General features: G+C 42.2%; 1 protein-coding gene across 1 annotated transcript; it reads right to left on the reverse strand.

Annotated features, from left to right (window-relative positions):
* Positions 1–379: 379 nt before the first annotated feature.
* On the reverse strand, positions 380–20,488 carry LOC142933869 (uncharacterized). The gene is made up of 15 exons (XM_076078147.1): positions 19,250–20,488; positions 18,796–18,974; positions 15,722–15,893; positions 15,554–15,604; positions 14,029–14,131; positions 13,905–13,914; positions 11,402–11,531; positions 10,597–10,676; positions 7,622–8,303; positions 7,155–7,319; positions 2,849–2,964; positions 1,252–1,359; positions 875–1,046; positions 570–611; positions 380–478 (listed from the first exon to the last, which is right to left on the reverse strand). Exons 1-15 carry the CDS (start codon positions 20,486–20,488, stop codon positions 380–382), a joined length of 3,348 nt encoding a protein of 1,115 aa, XP_075934262.1.
* Positions 20,489–22,415: the final 1,927 nt, after the last annotated feature.

Genomic DNA, 22,415 nt, shown 5'->3' on the forward strand with positions numbered 1-22,415 from the left:
TAACTAACTTTTCTTTATTGAAATCTTACATTCCTGCTTACGTATAACAAACAGATATAACTTTGTAATCGCACACCAAACCACGATGCATTCATCAGTTCAGGAAAACAGTCCAACAAGCATGAATTACATTAGTTGAACATGTGTGGAGTAAATATATATTGACGAGGTGGAAAGATTTGTTCATTTGCTTTTGAATAAGAATCAGAAATGAAATTCATCACATTAGAAGACAACCTTCAGGGGACCGAGCCCTCATTTATTTACACTTGGGCCGTTCCTCGTAACACCCACAACGACAAAGGTCCATAATAAGAACAAAAAGTACCGAAAGACAAATGAGTCTATTTCCGTGCACGCTGGGGTCAGAGGTGGAGGTTCATGGCCGGCGGTCGTATTCGCTGATCTTTCTTTTGATGTGTGACAGTTTGGAGCGGAGATATTTACACCTCTTCTTCTTAATCTGGTAGTTTGGGGACTGCAAAACAATTCAATGTTATTCACCAAAACGCTTCTCTATTTTCAGAGGACTGTTTAGAACAACACTGCATTTACTGCAGACTCCTTACCTTCTTGAGATTATTCAGTCTGGTGTATTCGTCCATGGCGTCCTGAGGGTACAAAGACAAAGATGGTGGTCAATGGCTACGCTGAAGCACTAAGAAGGCTGACTTTGTGTCTGTAGTCCTAGATAAAGGTTAAACAATATTTAAAACTCATAACCAGGGAATTAGGAATCATTTTCCTATCCATGTTCTCATCACTTGACCACTTTCTTATCTTTATCTTAACCGAGTTATATTTGTAATCATAAGCACGCATTGTAGATGAGTCCTCTGGAGAAGCGTAGACTAACTGGTCCTGCCACACTCACCAGGAACTGTGGACTGCCCTCGCGGTGCTGGTCCAGGTCTCTACCCAGGTCAGCCAGGTCCTGGTTTATGCTGTCCAGCTCAGCCTGCAGGCTCTTGTACTCCTGGTGCTCCTGGTCAAATTCACGCTTGTAGTTCAGACGCTCTTGCTCATCCACGATGGAAGGAAACAAACTGCAGATGAGCACAGAATGAAATTAGGGTTTCATGTGACAACTAGCCATTACTAGCAATACATTTGGTTAGTGTACACAGAAGATGGAGTTTAGGTAAAGAAATGCACACCAACTGCCATCAAAAACCGTTGTAACAAAAAAGAAGCTTAATGCAGCTTTTTCATAATCATAATTGGCGATCAGATCCCGTCACATCCACTCACACATAGAAGTCCTCCTCCTCCTCCAGGTCATCTCCAGACTCTACAGCAGGGTCGTAGTCCTTCAGCCTGGGCTGCAGGCCTCCCACAGAGCTGCTGATGTCTGAGTCTCTGCAGAAGGAATCATTGATTTATACATTTCACCTCCATCACAGCGTTGTTTAGTGTTCTATCTGCATATCTGTGAAGCCTCAACATCTGACTTGATGCGCTACATTAACAGAAGTGTTGCATCATTATTTGAACATTGCATATATTTTTTATACGATGTCTTTGACTTTCCTAAGTCAGTGCTGTGTACATTCCATCTCTGTGTTTTAAACATTGCACAGCTCTCTTCACTTCACTTCAATCTTATCTTCGTTTTCCCTCACTTTGCATATTTTTTTATCTTACTTTGTATAGTTTGACTATTTTGCCTTTTATATGAATGATTTTTTGTCAATAAATCTGTTTCTGTGTTTGTGATTTAGATTTCTGATTCTGGTATTTATCCAGTTCAATTCAGCTGACGGCAGTTACACACATTCACAGCTGGACCTCTCCGCTCTGTTGACCACTGAGTTTAAAACCGAGTTCCTCCAAGAAGAATCAAACAGATGCACCGCTCTGAATCGTGTGTATCAATGATGTGCTCATAAGTTTCTTAGAAATAAGTATTCAGCATATGGTCCTGATGAGCAGGTGTACGTGGTAGCTCCTGTCATCAGTGTGTGAATGTGTGTGAAAGGGTGAATGATGACACGTAGTGTTAAAGAGCTTTGAGTGGTCAGAAGACTAGAAAAGAGAAATGCAAGTAGAGTCCATTTACCATAAAAAAAAAAGACTAATCGCCTAAAGAAATCTTAGTCTGCTAAGAACACAATGACCAATGAAGAGGGGGCGGTCCTAACACTACCCTGACCGTGTGCCAGAGCAGAGCATGTCTCCAGATCTCTGATTGGTTCACCCTGTTAACAACACCCACAAAGAGTGAATATTGCATCACAAGTTTGCAGCTGTCATTGTATTTATATGTAGATATATATCTACAAATGTGTGAATATTCTTTCTGTGACTTCACATTCAGAATATATCTTTGTGACTATTTTCTTTCTAGAAGTGAAAGTTTCAACATACAAGATCACATTTTTGTTCTTCAACTCTAGAAGTTCTCCAGTCAAGTCAATCACGTCTAGCTTCTGCATTTTACAACATTTATTTCTCAAATCATTTCTACAGTCTTAACTGCATTGCTAATGTGTGTGTGCTTTATTTTTTGTACATATTGTCTGCACAGATTAAACTGTGCTGTATGTACTTTACACTTAACAGTGTAAAGTACATAACAGAGTGATGGCCATCCTATTTATCTGGAGCTATCCGTATCATCGTATTCCTCACTGTTAATATTCATATAAAGAATGGACGTCTTGTTTTACTCTGACCCATTTGATTCTTTTGCTTTTGTCCCTTCATATCCGTTCAGGCTAGCCGACCTTTGGAAAAAGCTCAGAGCAGACTGAGTTCACAAAAACCTCCAGTGAACTCATTGGCTTCATCTCAAGGTGAGGGAAGTCTAAAGGACCTCAGGAGGTGCGCCTCATGATGCTTAGCTTACCCTGGCAGGTAAAGAGGCCTGTTGTGGTCCAGCTTGTCCACATAGTCTCTGGACCCTCTCACTATGGGATTAGCGTCTTTCACCAGCGACTCTGGGTCACCAGACACATTGGTCACCTGAAGTAACAGAAAAGGTCAGTTATTCGAGCTCATTCGAGTTTGACAGAAAACATGTCACCGTAGAGATAGATATCGTTCCAAGCTTAGTTTTGATCAAACTTCATACGACTTTAGTTCTTAAAAGGACAGAGATAAAGATCAGTTTAATAGTGATGAGCCTGTCTCCTGTAGCTCAGGAGGAGCTTTGTCTCAGAAGATAACCCTGATGATGTCATCAGAGCTTGGGCGAGGAGTGAGCATGTGTAACAGAGTTAAACATGGACTTTATTATTTCTTATTTCCGATTTTAATTTTGTTTGTCATTTAACGATTCTGTTGAGTATGTCAATTGTATCTTAATGAGTTATTTTTATTTAGCGTTATTTTATATATTTAATAGTCCTGTCTTCCCCTCACTATGGTGTTTTGTGTTGCTGAGGGTAAGAAAGTTGTTGCACTGTTTTCTGGGTTTCTTCGGGAACGAAACTCTTTACGCTCCGCACTATAGTAACTGCTAAGCCGGTCACACTATCTAGCTGTTACGTGTTAATTAATTAACCTTTTAACTACTAGGCCTGTTTTTAGCCCCCTGCTCGAAAATTGCATACTCCTACTCCTTTGAGTACACTACCCAAACTACAAGGTCTATTTTAATAATTTTGATGCTAGAATACTGGTAACACTTGTGAGATGTGTTGATATACATTGATTGGTGTATATGTTACTGGTTAATATAGAAAAATAAGAGATTACACAGCTGAAATTGAAAACATTCAGCTCCGCCTGGAAAAAATGCACTTTCAGTGATAAAAGGTTATTGAAATAATGCAGTATGATCCCTAAAAACTTTCCCAAGTCATAGCATAACTGATCAGTAGTTATTACAAAATGGTTAGAGTGGAATAAAGTGAATAATAAGAGGTTTTAATTACAAAGGGGTCAGGCGAGGTCATCATTTTCGAACCAGCTGTTGCAGCTCTTACATTGTACTTTTATACACTATATAACTATATATTTCACTTTCTTTATCACTCATATGATTCACTACATCCAAATACAGATAATAGGAATCATATTCATATTCATAACATCATCAGAGCCAGTTTTGGCTGTCATCTGTAGGATTTTCTCATTTCATGTGTGTGTGTGGCTGGATCTCAGCCTATCCTCGGTCGATTTCCAAAAACAACCCCTCCTTAGACGCGTCATCGTCTTAGGAAGACTCATGCCAAATTTGGTGGTGATCGTCAAAAGATTTCATAGAATAAAGTTGCCAGAAGTGAGGCGTGTACCCCGGCGGAAATTTCCGGTCGCAGGCAGTCTGACCACTCGCCCAAGCCCCCTTGACCGCTCTTATTCTGGAAACAAGTCGGAAGTCAACAGTATGCAGTTGGCAGCAATGACTACAGCTTTGGAACGGAAATTCCGCGACGTTATTATCCATATTTTGAGAAAACTTGGGCACATACCCACGATTTTTTTCGGCGAAGTTCAGCATGAAGGTACGTTTGATCACACACAACGGTTTAGTGCTTCTACGGATCGTAAAACAGAAGTTAGTTACGTGTTCCGCCACGTGTGCTAATGCTATTAAATGCTTTGTATGACTGGGTAGCTGTTAGCATGAGGGTACAAACATTGATCTACTGTACTCATAGCGCCGATTTCTGGCCCGGATTTGGTGCTTTTATGCCACGATATTGTTATACTTATATGAGTAGCCTATAGTTGTCTTTGGAGTTTATAATAAGTGACTTATATGATGTTGTTGTCCACACGTTGCTATTTCATCCAAAAAAAAAAGTGGCCGTGTCCACACTACTGGCTAATAATCATGCTATTTTCCGCATTTGATTTTGGGGTACCCTAAACCCGAGCGCCCCTCGTAGCCAGAAGGGTGTTAACGTAGAGCTCTTGTGGCTGTTTCGCTTAGCCTTTTTGGCGCCATTTGCTTTTACGTCAGGCTGCCCCGTCATATAAAGAACAGACGTAGAGTTCGCCGGTCGCTCCCGGTGTAACTTCTGTTGTTTTACATGTTTAGGAGCAGAAGTGCAGAATGAGACCAGATGTCAATTTCTGTGTGTTGTACTGTTTTCTGCAGGTGTGTATTTTCCTCTGTTTAATGTAATCATTTCCGCGGGTTCTGTTAAGTCACTCCACACCATGCACCTGTTTCTTTTGTCCACTAGATGTCGCTGCTTCTCTTTATCCCTGACATGGTGTTCTGTGTTGCTGAGGGAGCAGAGGTGCAGAGTGACACCAGACGTTGTGTGTGTTGTACTGTTTTCTGCAGCAGATAAACGCTGTTAAAGCATCCCCTGAGTTGTGTCCTTCAGTGCCCAGTCCAAGTCGGTTACACATGTATGGAGATTGTAATGAAGAGGGTCTAACTGTCTAATGCATTATGGGAAGTGTCTCCAGTGTTTTTGGAGCTTGAGCCTCAAGATAAATGTGAGGATGTCTGAGCTTCAGCTTCTTTTATTTTTCACTGCCTCTCACAACTTAATAAAAGTGCAATATACATCACCAAGTAATATATCTATAATATATTTAACATCCATGTTATTATAGGGCAAATATATTATTGTTAGACTTTTTCACCATGTCACACCCTGACACTGTAAAATACTTAAATCACTTTACACTTTGTCTTGTCAAGTGAACATATTTAGTGTCTGTATGCACATGCAAAACCTGCATTCTTTAATTTCACTGTGGCTCTATTATATCTATTATTTCTAATCATTTATATAATAGTTATAACAACACAGCAGTTTTAGATTTGAAAAACTCGATGGGCTTTTTGTTCTGCATGATGTCAGCAATTGTGTTACAAAGAAACCCATTGTTAAAATCTATTTCCTCAGACAGAAGTGTGCTTGCCTGAGGTTTCAATTACTACAGCACCTTGTGCTCTCCACAGGATAAACATTGTGGCTGCATGCAGCAGTCACCAGGACCAACCAGTTCCTCTACTTCACGCTGCAGGCTTGAATATCACCGATACCATCACGACCGTCAACAGGAAGCCCGAGACAACGTCTCTCAGTCAGTACAACTGCTGAGATGTCATTGCTGGGAAAGGTCTCACACCTGGAATGGTAACTATGCAGGTGTGGAATTGGTTTTCAGGTGAACACTTTCATTTGTGTCACTGTCCTCAAAACACAAACCACGAGGAGTCGTTACTGGAAACGTAAGAACACAGATTTGTTCTATTGTTCTTTTGTACATCTACTCATCAGGAATGTTGTTTAGATGTTGTTGGTGCTAATAGTTGTTGGATGACTTTTTATTTTTAGAACACATCCTGCTGCAGCTAAGAGTGGCCCAACAGACCACACCCAGAAACTGCAAATGAAACCATCCCTCCCTGCCCTACGTCTCACCTGACTGACACACACACACACACACACACACACACACACACACATTACACTCTCTTAAAGAATGTGCCACAACAGGTAAGACTCTGTGCCCACTTCCTTGAAGTAAAATATATTGTGTATTTCAAGTCTCTATGTAAGTCCTTAAGTCTGTTTACAGATTACAAACATCGTTGTAAAAATAAAAAGCATTTTACAGTTTCTTGTCTAATTCTCATCACACTATAAAGAGACAGACAACGGCGATGGAAAGATACGTTTAGCCAGAGATACACTTGTGTGCGCATGATGGCTGACTTGTGTATCCTGCATCTGTTTGGAGCGTTAGTAGTTCACTTCCCCATAAATGAACCCGATATAGTGTGAGTTCTATGTGGTGCCCTCTAGAGGAACCCTCCAGTAATAAGTGTGGGACATCGACAAGCCATGAATAATTCCGTCAATGACGCAGGCTTTAGTCTAGGAGAATGCCTGAGCAAGTATATCGCCTCCTCCTTCCTCACGTCCACTTTTCCTGTTTTACTTCCCCTTCAGTAGCTGTTATACATCTTGTTCCACTCTTCATTGAGGCTGTATGAAACTCTGACCCAGAGGTGTTAAATGGGGTTTGATACATTAACACAGGACTGGATTGAATGTTGATTACCCAATCGAGTGTTTAAAATTACCACTTTAAAAGTACATACTGACACTTAGTCCCCATGTATTTTCAAGCACTGTGTTTTACAGTTTAAATGACTATCTGTAATTAGCCTGACCTGATGTACTTAGTTTAGTCTTAGTTTGTTGAATAAAGGCAGATTAAGTTGATCACACACTCACCCACTCCCCGACGCTGTTGTGGAGACCATTATTGACAACCTTCACTTCCTCCCAGAGTATGCGGTCCTGGCCCCAGCGCCTGATCTTGGTGCGAGTCTTGACTGCAAACACCAGCATGATGATGAGGGCCAGAAACACCAGGAAGCCCAGGACGATCGCTATGGCCTGCAAGAACAACAGGACTCCATGTCAGTGGGCCGACATCACATCCACTAAGATAGTAAATAACAGGGACGTCTGGAGGTGGGAGCGAACACACGACTCAAACGTATCAATACTGGATCTGAGTCCACAGAGCAAACAGCCACTGGCTCCATGTTAGAGGGTCAGTTCACCGAAATACCTCCAAAATGACAAACCTATGGTAATAATAAGTAAGTACGGTAAACATTGGAGATGCTACAGTAGAACACAGAATCATTTGTTGGTAAACGGTCAGCAATGTGAAAGTGAAAGTGAAATCCCACCTCTTGGGGCTCCACCACACAGTAGTGGTAGAGGTACTGGTTGAGGAAGATGCCCTGGGCCTGGCTCTGGGTCTGATACTGGGCACACAGTTGCTGGACCTGGCTGTACTGGATAGACCCTGTAGACTGGGCTGTTGGGTTCACCGACACCAGGTACACGATAGTAGCGATGACCATTAGAAATGCCAGGATGGCACAGATGATGATGGTTGCTAGGTAGAACTTTGGTGAGCGGGAAGTATTGTGCCTCGAAACAACCAACACAAATATGATGAGCACAGCTATGAAGGTCAGGGCAGAGATGGCGATGATGAAGCCTTTGCCGGCTGCGGGACTCATTTGTGATCCTCCATAGCCATAGGAGCCAGCACTGCCGCCTCCATAACTGCCGCCATAAGAGCCACCGTACGAGCCACCGTATGAGCCACCGGATGAGCCGCCATAACCTGGCACCAAGCTACCACCACCTCCCAAACCCATGAGGCTCATGTCGTAGTCCCAGGCCAGTGTGGAGGCCACACAGGCAAACATAGCCACACACATGATGATGATGATGATACCGAGTATCTTCATTACTCCAGGTGGTGAAGTCCAGCGGTAGAAGTGAAGCATCTCCACTCCTTGGTAGTAGGAAAAGGCTGGGTTGGACTTGAGCTCACTGTGCCTGTGTCTGCTCTTGTGGCTGCAATAGAAGAGAACAGTGGAGCTGTTTAACACAACAGACTCTGTGGAGGACTCTGTGGAGGACTCTGTGGAGGGCTCTCAGCAGTGTCCTTACACACGTTTTAAACTGCGTTTTAAAGTATGGAAGAGGAGATTGCAGTCATAAGGGCATATTTTAACAAGGGACATTCATATGATGCAATTCTCAATATGCTTTGACCAGTGACATCAGAAGTGCCTTTCATCAGAGCTGCTGCACCTGGACAGATGTTTGGATACTGAACTATGTGGTTGACATGGCAGCTTTGTTAAGAGAGAGTAATGTGAATGCTTTGTGAAGTGAACCCACGCGGAACAACATGTGACAACATCAGCTCAAACACAATATTAAAACAGCTGAGAGGCAAAGAGAAGGATGTTCCCCCCAAAAGAGATGTCATGCTGCAGGGTAATAGTGTTACATATGTGGAGACCACTTGCATAAAATATACTACAACAATACCTTAACCTGTATCTAAAGACTAGATTCATTTTCAATGAATCTGCAGATATTTAAATTAGTCGTCCATCAGAAAATAGTGAAGCATGTCCATCACACTGTCCTAGAGCAGGAAGTGAGGTCATCAAGTGCTTGTTTTGATATTCAATCTATACGACAGAGGAAAAGGAAAAGCAACACATGCTCATATTTGAGAAGATGGAAGCACTTTATAATAGACTTAAATAATGAATCAATTATCAAAATAGTTGCCAATGGATTTTCTGACGATCAATTAATGGTTGTGGCTTTATGTACCCGATCCACATGATCTCTATTCCAGACCCAGAGATCTGATGATTGCTTGTTCTTTTCAACACATTCTCACTCCCTCCTCCTCACCAGAGCTGGTTCAGTGGCCTAAGCTCGAGGTACCCTCCTGCATCCCTGTTGGACGTGTCAGGTCCACTTGACTGACTAACGCAGGGGTCGGCAACCTTTTCTATCCAAAGAGCCATTTTGCCCTATTTTCCACCAAATAAAATTCTTCTGAAAAACTATAGTTTGTTGTATTTATGAAAATATAGAACAAGAATAAAGACAATTCTTGACGTTTTTTTGCAATTTTACCTGATATTACAATATCAAACTCTTATGAAGAGGAGAGTTTGCTGCAGCAGCTCAGAAATCATCTCCAGCGTGTCACTGTTCAGCACATGCTGTGTGCTTGTTGTGGAAGCAGACAGTAAGTCAGCATCGTTGGCAGTGAAAGCAAATGAAGACGTCCACGCAGAGTTAAACTCTCTATTTTCCTCCGTGACTTTTCTTTCTTTGGATTTATCCATTGATAGTTTACAGAGGGCTGAAAATCATGATCAGCCACCTGCAGGGAAAAGCTCTTGACAGGGGCAGAGGATTTAACTGCCTGTGGGAAGAATTAACATATAAGATTCTGTTCATTCTTGCTTATAAATTATATTCTCTCTGAACACGTTTCTCTTTTTGGAGAACGTCATGTGACATAACTTCTTCGTTCAGCACATTGTTCCTGCTCTTCTTTCTATTTCCACGTCTCAGCCCCGTGTGTGTAAACCTCGCTCGAGTCAGGAAACCTGTCAGAATACTCATATTTGATTGGCTGAGCTGCATCACGTGATGTGATTTGCAACGCACTGGTCGGTGTTTTTACTGCACCGCCGAACAAGTGCCGTAACGGCTGAATAAGACACGCCGGTTAAAGTTTAAACTCGGTGTCCAATATGTATAATTCCAAATTATCTATCGGTTTTTAGCTCCTGGGTCCGGATCCGGTGCGCCAGTTGAGGACCTCAGGGACCTCAGGTCCGGATCCGGTGCGCCAGTTGAGGACCTCAGGTCCGGATCCGGTGCGCCAGTTGAGGACCTCAGCGAGCCGCAACAGAGAGGCTAAAGAGCCGCAGGTTGCCGACCCCTGGACTAACGACGTCACTCCCAAATGACTATCTACCAATGTTTACTTTTAGTTTTGCACTGGACACATACAGCAGTGTCCTGGACGGAGGACCTGTGTTTGTTTGACCCCCCCCCCCCCTCTCCTGTCCACCCGGTGTGGACAGTCTGACCTTTATACTCTGGCAGTTCTTCTGGCTGTCTAATAGTGATGCGGGTGGGTTCACATTGGAGTTAATTGAAAGGTATCAGACAGCGGGGCACTGACCAGGTTTTCCCTTTAAACAAATATGCTGCTCAGCTAATGCAGAAGTATCTGAAGAGTAAAACCACATACAGTGGCTGAGACATGAGGAGGACAGGGCAGTAGTGGGCAGTAGTGAGGGATAAATGGAGGCCAACTTACGGTTTGCTTCCACTTGGCTTGTGCCCTGAGGATTTGTGTTTGTTGATCGGCATACTGAAATCCAACTGGAGCTCACCCTGCTAAACAAAGACACATATATATATAAATAAAAATCAAACAACTACCGATTTGGCAAAAACATAAGAAACGTGACTTTTATAGTATAATCAATATCAGAGTCCGATCAGCGTCCTTGTGGTGCCAGCATCTGATGCTAATATTCATACTTCTGTAACAACCCAAGCAACAATCTCTCTAATATACACACACAGATACCATTGGGTACCAATGAGAAGATGATGCAGGTACCTGAAGGTGATTCAGATGATCTATCAAAGAGTTGATGTTGTTGTCGTGTTGTGCAGACCTTTCACATGAATTAGCACTTGAAACATATTAGATGGTTTTGTACTGGTACTGACTGAGTATTGCTTGTTTTGCCAATAGGACACGTTTTGGTATCGATACCAAAACAACAGTGTTTGTAAAACTTACTTTGAAAAATGTCAAAATGTTTTCCTACAAAAGCTTTTTTCCTCACAAAAGAAGTCAAATAGATCAAATGTCATGTGAAACAATTGTTTTATTACTATGTGCTGTGGACACATTTCTGTTATTACTAAACAAGTATCAAGGTTAGAAACAGAAACCAACATGTCAACATTCTGGGTGACGTATTCTGGTAATTATTGTTTTCATGTTAAATTGTTACTTATATGTGGGAAGATGATAAAGCACCATATGCACATTTAATAATGTGTGATTAATAGCTTGCTTCATTCAAATCAAATGTGTTGATATCTACCTTCAGCAGTGAGCTGCTGTCTGTTGGAGGAGAAGAGGAGGGCCGCTGCTTTCTGGCTTCAGGTTTGTTTGTGGTGAAACACAGCAGCAGCAGTGGGGCGCGGAGATACTGGAGCACAAACTGAGACCGTCTGTGTTCACAAACAGAGCAGATGATCAGTCTAATAACAGTCTAATAACAGAGCTGGGGTAGTCTCTAGTGTAACTATACTATTTAATAGTTACATTCAAAATCATTTCAAGTTACAAAGCGGATTCCACACAACAGGGAAATAAACAAATGCTAATCAAATATCTATGGTTCACATTTGAAAGAAAGCCTTTGAAAATAGCCATGTATGACGTCATCGCTGTAAAGAAAAAGAGCTACAACAGACATTTGTGAAAACAGAACGCAGCGAACTGCTCAACCAAATAAGACTGTTTAAAGATGGCGTTACTTAACCTGCTATCTCTACACCAACGCAATTGTTCTTAAAGCAGCTCGAGCTGTAATGTGTAGATACAGTTCATCTGGCTCTCACTACGCTCTATATCCCCTAAGAATGGTGAAGTTTACCCACCTGGTATCATGAACGTGTGATCCTGATGAGGACGGTACGCTGACGTGATGTACACAAACTACACACCCTAGGCGCGCGCTACACTGCGCGCTCAGATACAAAGAGACGCGCCTACAGGTGTGTTGATCACGTGGGCTCCTCCCCTTACAGGACTAACCTGTAAGTCTCCTCGTCTCCTCCGCTCTTTCTTTCGCTGCGGGGTATTTAAAAGCTCGGAGTTCCACTTGTGACGGTTTGAACTAAACTGGAGTCAAAGTGGAATCAAAATCGTTTCTTTTTAATTCAGCTTTGACTTTCATCAAAAGGAATGAAACAGAGCTTGTACCGCAATATTTATGTGTCATTATCAATATCTGAATAGCCTAGATTTACATACATTCAGTATCAGTACTTTGTTTTAAAATCAATTTTAGAAAATAATCGTACAGTCAATTACTTTTGGAACTATTAGAAATCCTATTAGACACTAATTAAAGTTAGTTTACTTGGTTAATGCTGATTTTGAGTGTGACCAACAATAAGGAAGTCTTACTTGGTCATTTTAATTTTAAATACAAGCTAAATATGAAAAATAACTTGAGACACTAAAAGATGTGCTAGTCCGGCCTGCGGCTGAACCTGATACTGAGATACAAAGAAACACCTGAGCTCAACAAAACCAGTCCTCCAGGCTGTAAGCAGCGAGCCACAACAGCAGCCATCTGAGAAGAGTGACGGCTCATCGGAATGGAGTTCTGCATGCAGGTCACTGTAGGCTGAGAGGAACCTTAGTGCTGCTGTTTCTTCTTACAATGTCCTTAAAGAGGGGGGGGGGGGGGGGGGGGGGGGGGGGGGGGGGGCACTTCTCTGGTGGTAGGACAGCCTCCCTGGTGCTCCTGAGGGATTCATTCACTACCACTATTAACAATCCACTGCATAAAGACATTCTGACCATTGTGCTCTGTAGTTGTTGCGATTCATTTAACAATATGTTGCCTATATATATTAATATATTTTAATAGATAAAATGTCAAAAACTATTTTAAATAAAGCAAGACTCAAAACGCTGTTATTTCAGAAAAAGATTGTTATGATTTCTTTGATAAACCAGAACGGTTCATAATAATAATTAACCAGGTCTATCATACACATATAAATGTATCAATCAGACTATAGTCTTACTTAAGAAAACATGTACTTATGTTACACATTTGTTATGTAAACTCATATTTCTAACAAGGATAAATCAACAACGATCTACAATAAATAAGACAAAATGTAATTATGAAGATATACCTTGGTTGTTATTGTTTCTGTAAAGGGTTAACTTCATGAACTCTCGTTTAGCACCACAGCGCTGCTGACTGAGTCTGGGCAGATGTTAGACGGTAACAGATGTAACAGAAGTTACTCAAACAGGACATTAGCGAAAGATGTAAAATACAAGTTTATAAAAAGCTGCTTCTTTGTCATAAAGCAGTATGACATATGATACAAAACAATAACATACACATATCAATCAATCAATCAATGTACAAGTGAGTTCACAACAGCAGTGACCAAAACTAATTAAAAACAAACAGCATCTGTTAGAATGAACATTGTGACTTCAGTAACATGGTGGGAGACAGTTCACTGTCATGTAAAGAACACCAGCACACAGTGAGCATCATAACCTCCACAGCACAACACATGCAGCAAATACAAGTATATCCTGTCTGACCATAAACTGTTAAACTAACTAACCTGTGCTGATAGCTGTCTCCTGCAGATCTATGACTCTGATCATTAACAGTGACTCAGCCTTATTTACATCAGCTTCCTCAGGTCACTCTGTTCAGCCAGTGGTGAGATCATTAACACCTGCTTTAAAGGAACAGACATGTAAGACCCAATGTACTTGGTCTTACCCACACTGATGGAAAGATCATTTCAATTTGTGTTTCAATGTTTCTGGTTTACTTCATAGTTGCTGACAGCAAACACAAGCATCACACTAGGTGTTTAAAATCTCCTGAGCGACATCACTTTCTTGACATGATTCCAGGTGTGTTGATGAGAGACTGCAGTGTTTAGCTGCTGTTGCTTAAGCCCATGGCCTTGTTGTACTCATGAATCTTCTGCTTGATATGAGAGAGCTTGTTCTTGAGGTACTCACATCTGTCCCTTTTCTCCAAATATGTTGGATCCTGGCAAGAAACACAGAAACACATTTTAAATGTTTGGCTTTCTCTCCTAGTAATGGGATTCTATCCATCAGGGACAGACTTCTGTGATAATCAATATCAAGGGATTGAATTGGTGGGTTACTGCATGGCAAATAAAATAACACATACAACCAAGTACAATACATGTTTACTTCTTAGTGTTCCGCAAACCAGAAGAAAGAACATTTTGGTGATGGTGCTGAATTTATTATAACAGAAAGCCATTTAGAAGTCATATCAACATCCCATACCAGAACATAGGAACAACCTTGTGTTCTAAAAAGTGAAGCCAAAGCTTCATGTCTTAAAGCTGCATTCTCTCTAGTGTCCACCAGGGGGCGACTCCTCTGGTTGTATAGAAGTCTATGAGAAAATGACTCTACTTCTCTCTTGATTTATTACCTCAGTAAACATTGTAAACATGAGTTTATGGTCTCAATCTCTAGTTTCAAGTCTTCTTCAATACAGCATGATGTTCATTTAGTACATTATGGTCCATTTAGAGTCAAACAGACCATAAAGCAGGGGATGCTTTAGGGCGGGGCTACACGCTGATTGACAGGTCTCTACCAGAGACGTTTACGGCTCCGTCTCTCCTCTGCACTCCAAATATGGTGACTTCTGTTCACTGGTTGTAAAAAGTAAAGATGGCGCTGGCCTTAATCCAAACTCTAGGCTTCAAATCGGAACTCCACAAACCAATGGGTGATGCAACAACGACTACGTCCACCTCCTATATGCAGTCTGTTGTTGGTACTGATTAAAAGGGACATTCCACTGATTTGGCATTACACCAATACAATTGAAGGAATGAAGAGACGGATTAGAACAAGAAATATTCTAATTGAATCAGCAACTTGACTTTTTGTTCCTTGTCAAGACCCAAAACTCTGGATCCTACAATTCCCACAATTCATCTAGATAGCATCTGTAAACCCAAAGCCTTCTTTCAGGCTCCACAGCTTCAGCTGGTAACACAGGCGTTCTGTTTGAAACTAACAGGAGATGCTGAATCCTGAGTGGTCTCTCTCATGTTTTAAAAACGTATGGAAGGAGGATACTCGTTTAGTTTCTTCTGCGGCTCTGGAGGAGCTTTATGAAATTTGAGAAAAGAACTCTGAATATATGATTAGCGTTATTTTGGAGACTACACAGCTCATAAAGGATGCTTATGAGCTGAAAGAACAAAAGCCTGAATATCTTGGCCTCTGTTGACATCCTTCCTTTTTCCATTTCTGTCTCATGCAATTCCCCCGAATTCATGGAGGTCCAATACAAACTCTCTGGAATACCCCTTTAATATAAGTGGAATTATATTATTAATAACTCCAAGATGAAAACCAGCGGGGAAACAGAATTATCTCAGTGACGACTCATCAACTACATTTCATGATGTATACTTACAGCTTTCTTCCTTTGGTATTCCATTAAAATGCCACTGATCCGCTCCTTTTCCTGAAACACAATTAGAATGTTATATATACAGGGTGCATTCAAGTGTGCTCCCGTGTGTGTGTGTGTGTGTGTGTGTGTGTGTGTGTGTGTGTGTGTAGACAGGAGTGAGGGTCGTACCATTTGGCTGGAAGGCCGGGAGGGAAGGTTCTGCATCATCTCGTCCATCCCTTCAAACCTCTTGGCCATGGCCTGGACCTCAACATGCAGCTCCTTGTACTCGGCGTACTGGTCATTGAACACAGCCTTGTACTGGTCCCTCTGCTCTTCTGAGCGGATGCTGGGGTACTTCCTGTGGGAACAGGACAGCAGAAACCATATTGTCTGGGCTGCTGGCTACATTCAAACTACAGCTGAATGTCTCTCAGACACCGGGCAGCAGTTTGTAAGGATGATAATATCCATTGAAAAAAAGATTAGAGTTCATATATAAATATTTTTATTACCGTCAACAAATCCCATGAAATGACCCAAACCAACAATATGTCCATCTCCCCATACTCTCTGACTGTCCTAGCCTGACTGTGTCTCTTAGGCCCAAACTCTGTGGCACAGAACATGTCAGGCTGTAGATAAAACACAATACTTGGTAGTAGAGTAGACTCATTGTTGGTTTGGCTCTGCACATGTTTTTTCATGACTATAATAACAATATAGAATAAAAGGAGCCACTTTATCCACCACCGAGGAGCAGTGCTTGTTACATGATTGGACTAAAGTGTCCACATTTCATAATCTAGAATAATATTGCTGTCAAACACCAAAGAGAAACGACAGCCGCAGCCTCACTTATAAAACAGATTTGTCTCATATGGCAACAAGGCTAAGACTCTAAACACATATCAAATAAAATACATTTGTGGTTACTGACACATAAACACTTCAGCAGGTTCAGTATCTAGACCCTGTGTAAAAACAAGGTCCAGGATTTTTCTTAAATACACTACATGTATTATAATTTATAAACATATTTTTCCCATTATCTTATTTTCTCATTGCACAGCTACTGTCTTCCTCAGTTGCTCTGCTTCCAGTGCAGCTTGTTTTAAGTAGAGCTTTTATCCAATCAGATCTCACCTCTGTGTCTCTAGGTAAGAACAGAGGCCTGCAGACTCACAAGTGCATCCATGTGCACTTTAAGTGAATGGGGACGATATTGTTGATTGTCATAGTGTTCAACCAATCAGATCTTTAGTTTGACTTGTTGGGCGTATTCTTTGACGTGTCAGAGCTGCTAGCTGGACTACAAGTAGGTCAGCATTACGTGCAGCTCAGTGTCCAGGAGCAGCTCTGCAGTGAGGTGCAGCGTGTGCTGTGATTGGTCAGTGGGCGAGCACGTGACTATTGTGACACTCAATGGCTGAAGGAGGAGAAACTGATTAGTGAGTTGGGATTTAACAGGATTAAACTCTTAGTCAACAAAGAAAGGAGGATGGAGTTTGTCTTTAAGTCAACTGGTTTGTTTCTTTACATCTAACATCTGAATGGCCCTCCAGTGTGCAGCAGAATGCGTGTTGCTGCAGGTCTGCTGGATTGATTTGTTGCTTTGTTGTCATATGAATATATGTGACTGGTTCTTGTGAGTTTGTTGTTGTCATTGTGTTAATTATATAGATTTGGACTATATGCATTGTCCGTTAATTACGAAGCATAACGTCATTATATTTCCCACAATTTAAGCTTCTGCATTTTCCAAATGCACTAGTATTATTCAAACGTATTGTTCGGTTCATAAGCCTCGTACTGAACGGTTAATACGAATACGTGTATTGTTACACCACTAGAAACAAATAACCGTAGCTTGCGCATCATAGTGAGATTATTAGGAGGTGTTTCAGCTGCAGGACAGCACTGAAGGCCCAGCTATAACATGCACGGCCCGCCACTGATATACTGTGTGTATATATATATATATATATATATATATATATATATATATATATATATATATATATATATATATATATATATATATATATATATATAGAGAGAGAGAGAGAGAGAGAGAGAGAGAGAGAGGCCATAATCAGGGCCTGCAAGGCCTTCTCTGCTGGCCTAAACACAATCAAGTTATAGCTATTTTATAATTAAATTATTTTTCATAAATACACGACATGTATTATAATAATTTTTGCCATTAGCTTATTGCATAGCTACTGTCTTCCTCAGTTGCGCTGCTTCCAGCACTGCTTGTTTTAAGTAGAGCTTTTATTCAATCACATTTTGCCATTTTTAGCGTGTTGACATGTTGGCCGGTGACAATCCCAATATCTGCTGCCTCTGCCTAGCGGACATTTTCAGCCTCAAACGCATTAAAACGTATTCAAGAAATACATCTGGGGAGGCTCGACTGTCTTCACTGGCGTCCATGAATGGAGAAGGACTTCTTACTGGAACTAAACCGAACCGATATTCTGTACAACCGTGAGATTAAACTCTTTGTAATCAAAGAAAGGAGGATGGACTTTGTCTTTAAGTGAACAGCAGCTCTGGTAAGTGAACTGCTTTTGTGTTTTATCTGCAGTAGCGTTACTACTGTGTTCATTTATCTATGGTGTTGTTTTTATGATCAGGTTAATATTGTTCCCTCTGATGTGAATAATATCTGAATGGTGCTCTTCAGTGTGCGGATGAATACGTGCTCTAGCGCTGCAGTGTTGCTGGATTGATTTGTTGCTTCGTTGTCATATAAATATATGTGACTGGTTCTCGTGAGTTTGTTCTTGTCATTGTGTTAATTACATTGATTTTGACTCTATGCATTGACCGTTAATGACGAAGCATCCCGTCATGCTGGCGTTGAGAATCAGTATCTTAAAGCAGCTTTGATGACTTTGAAGTGGGAGAAGCACATAACAATGGACAAGGTCCTAATGGTTGGACATTTACATCTTCATATTGATGACACTACATGTAAAGAAATCAGTGGAGATCAAATTACTGCAGCAGCTCAAAGTTGTATTTCTGCCACAAACATGAAGCCTGAGAATCATATTTTCCTTTGAAGTGGGAGGATGCTATGGGTTACCACCACATGATTAGAATGTCTTTAATCAACAACCTTCCTACCAGAGTTCATTAGTATGTCGAATATGTACATTCAAAATACACAACAGGTTGAATTCCTTCCTATCCAGGGTGTCTGAATACAGAATGCATGTTTGGAAAATGTAACTAAGAAGGGTTCTACTCACGCCACATAGTCGGCTATAATGACAGGTTTGGGGATGTGTCCAGCTGGAATGTGACCTCTGAGGATCTCTGGCTCCAGCGCCATCAGAGGAGCAGCTGCAGAGTAGTTCGTAGAGTCCATGATGTCTGGCTGAATAGTGGGGAGAGGAGTCTGCTCTGAGAGCCTGGAGCCTGGACCCAGCTACAGCAGGTAAACAGTCACGTGTTCACTTCATGTACACTGTGTGCAATCCAATGTCTGCTTGGACAAAAGCAATCCTTGATACTTACTATAGACAGAGGGACTGATGATCCAATAGTTTTCATCTAGGTTCATGTGAAGAAGAGAAGGGGAGTGATTAGATGTTCAAACTGAGTCCTCCCAGTGAGGCTGCTCTCACGCTTTCTTTTGTTAAGTTCACAACATTTCAGCAAAATGTGAATAGAAATTCATGCATGTGTGCGTGTGTGTCAGACCTCAAGCGCCAGCCCCTCCTTCCTCATCCTGGCTGCTTCATGCCTCCACAGCTTCAGACACACTGCTGCACTAATGAAGTAGAGCACCATGGTGATGAAGAGGAAGACGATGGCTGCTGTCTGGCCAGCCTCGGTGCGACAAAATGCCCCATTTACTCCGTTGTTGAAGACCGGTACATTGCATAGCCCCCCTCGTGTGGTGTCCCTCACATACACTATCCCTGCTGCTAAATACAGCATTGCCAAGACCAGGTTGATGGAACACTCTGTGAGCGGCCACCAGGAAGAGTCTAGAAGGATGGCTCTGTAGTACAAGCCCATGCCCAGAACGACCAGAATAACAGTCACTATCCATGCAAGACCAGCCACCACAAGGACAAAAGGTGTCTTGGGCCCTGAGTAGGAACCGCCCCCATATCCACCAGCACCTCCACCAAGCCCCCCAAACAGCTGCGGCTGGGAGTATCCATACATATTGAACCACTCGTTGTCCTTATGAACATAGGCACAGACGCAGGCGAACACTGCAGCTCCAAACAGCAGCTGCACACAGCCCAGGATCCTCAGCAGGCCAGCCCAGGACTTCATGTGGGCGTAGCGCTGTTGGTACTCCTCCACCTGCTCCTGGTAGGTCAGGGCCGAGAGATTGGTGGGCACTGCTGATGCAGAGTCGAGGGCTTCACTACCCAGCAGCAGCCCGTCTCGCTCCTTCTGAGAGGTGTAGCTGCCCCCAGAGCCGCCGTAGGGGTCCCGATAGGACCCTAGAAGGGACGGAGATGGAGGGGCGGAGTTGGGGGGTGAGCAGGGGACTCCTGCCGTAGTGCGGCAGCTGGCGCTCTTACTGGATGAGGGGGCAGTGGAGTATGGGGCAGGTAAAGGTGGTGGAGGGATAGCCCAACCATTGCTGCCACGTTTACCGCTATTGCCACGGAAGAAGTTCTTAACAGAGGCGGGGATGAAGCGGCGGACTGGCTTAATGTCCATGACGTCACGGTCATCCTCCATTGGCTCATTATCGCTGGGGGGGTACAAGGATTCAGACCCAACAGCTGGCTGTTCAGGTAGAGGGGGAGGAGGAAGGGGGTCCAAGCTTACAGCCGGCGCTATTTCACGCAAGGGATGCGGGGGCATAGGAAAATCCGGGTCCTGCCATAAGGGGCCCACAGGGACCTGGTCATAGTGTGGGAACTCTCGCACCCGGTCGAACCTGGGGACAGAACCAACCCCTCCTGAAGACATCAGGACCTGGACTCTGTGCTCGCTACAGAGAGAAACACACGGGATTAAAACACATGGACCAGGGATTTAAAATGGTAATTTAAGGTTATTAAAACTTGGGTCTTATTTTCATTTCTTTTGGTTATAATAACATTTTACTCGCTAATGTAATTGCTGAGATCGAGGAACAAAGCAACATCCCTACAACAAAGTCTGTTGGAGCAACAAACACAAGCAGTCGGACACAGTTTGGAAACAAACCAAATCAGTTTTTACCGGGAGCAGGAACAACAATGGCCGTGGGACATGACCGTTTCTTTTTATCTCAAACTAATGCAGTGCCTGTTCAGAACAGATATTAACATATAATCTCCAATATCAGAGAAAGTATGTTCCATCTGTGAAAGCTTACATCAACTGAGCTGTCTGTGTGCACAGAGTCACAGCTTTATGTAAAAATAAATGACTGACACACATCACACAACATGAGTCTAGATAATCCTGAGGAGATGCAGGAGAACCACCGCTTCAGCCGGCTTCATCTTAAATAAGGAGTACCTGGAAGTATCAAAAGAGCTAGTTGTTGAAATAGTACCATAATAATAATAATAATAATACCAGAGAAGTCTGGAAAAATAAATAGAATTTCGTGCATCTTTTCAGACTTCTCTGGTATTGTACTATTTCAATACTGCGCACTTAAAATCATGAATAAATTGGTTGAAATGAACCAACGTGAGAAGGAGGAGTCACGCCCACAATGAGGCTGTTAATCACAGGTAGACTTTAGGAACGTTTACATTAAGGCTCACGAGCCAAACCAGCGTGTTGCCTTAAAGGTGTAGAAGCGTTTCTTTAGCTCGTGCGCTTCACCGCCGGCTGACTGCTGGTTTACTGTTGTTGTCCAAACATGAGCTGAAGCTGAATTCACGTACGAAGCGCTAACGTTAGTGAACGTCGTCCCTGCCTGTGACGGAACACTTCCACTGCAAACCGGTAGAAATGTTCAACTATAAATAAAAACAGCTTATAATGAGATAAACAACAGATTAAACACATATTGATCGACGTTGTATAGGTTTAAATCTAAATTCCTGTCATTAATAAGCGAGAATGACACAATTCTAGATTTGGACGCGGACTCACCTGCTGATGATTCTCCGTGAAAAGTGTAGAGACGTCCCGTCGGTTACCCTCCCTTTGTTCTGCCACACTCTCGCACTGATCTCAGGTCAGACCTCACTATGAACTCGGGTTCACTGAGGTTACTTAGCAGGAAAGAAAACTGATCCCAGATCCCCGCTGCGGTGAGACTCACCTGGCCAGTCCGACCAGTCTCACGACGCGTTCACTGTCTCCTCTCACATCCGACTTCCCACGCTCCCAATCTTATGTGTTGTTCTTATACCTGTAATATATACATTTACACATTTAACTATTATTAATCAGTGTGTTTGATGCAAGCAATATTTCCCTTCTTCTTCTTCTTCTTCTTCTTCTTCTTCTTCTTCTTCTTCTTCTTCTTCTTCTTCTTATCTACTGTGGCTTTTTGGAGAAATTATATCACAAATAACCTTGCATTAGAAAAATTATTTTTTTCTCATCATCTTTGATGAGCTGTAACAAACAAATTCCTAATAAGTAGACCAAGCAACTGCCATGGTGACACAGCAGCAGATGATTGAGAGGTAAACAGTGCACACATTACATTACATGAACGTGAGAAGTGTGTGTGTGTGTGTGTGTGTGTGTGTGTGTGTGTGTGTGTGTGTGTGTGTGAGTGAGCCTACGGTGTAGAATTGTGATAGAAGCTGAATTGTAAGTCGCTTTGGATAAAAGCGTCTGCTAAATGACTGTAATGTAGTGAAAGAAACCCCTTTTGATATTTCAATAATGTCAACATACAGAGTGTGTAAGAAGTACTTAGATAGTAAAAGTATTAATACTA

The sequence above is a fragment of the Anarhichas minor genome, unplaced genomic scaffold (assembly GCF_050575085.1).
Source record: "Anarhichas minor isolate MPS153535 unplaced genomic scaffold, ASM5057508v1 ptg000063l, whole genome shotgun sequence".
In the NCBI taxonomy this organism is placed as follows: domain Eukaryota; kingdom Metazoa; phylum Chordata; class Actinopteri; order Perciformes; family Anarhichadidae; genus Anarhichas; species Anarhichas minor.

Coding starts and splice junctions, on each gene's coding strand:
- LOC142933869 (XM_076078147.1), bottom strand. CDS start 20,488: ATGTCTTCAGGAGGGGTTGGTTCTGTCCCCAGGTTCGACCGGGTGCGA. Junction 15,894..18,795: donor ATTATAGCCGACTATGTGGC/GTGAGTAGAACC, acceptor CTGTTCCCACAG/GAAGTACCCCAGCATCCGCT. Junction 10,677..11,401: donor ACAGCAGCTCACTGCTGAAG/GTAGATATCAAC, acceptor GTCTTTGTTTAG/CAGGGTGAGCTCCAGTTGGA.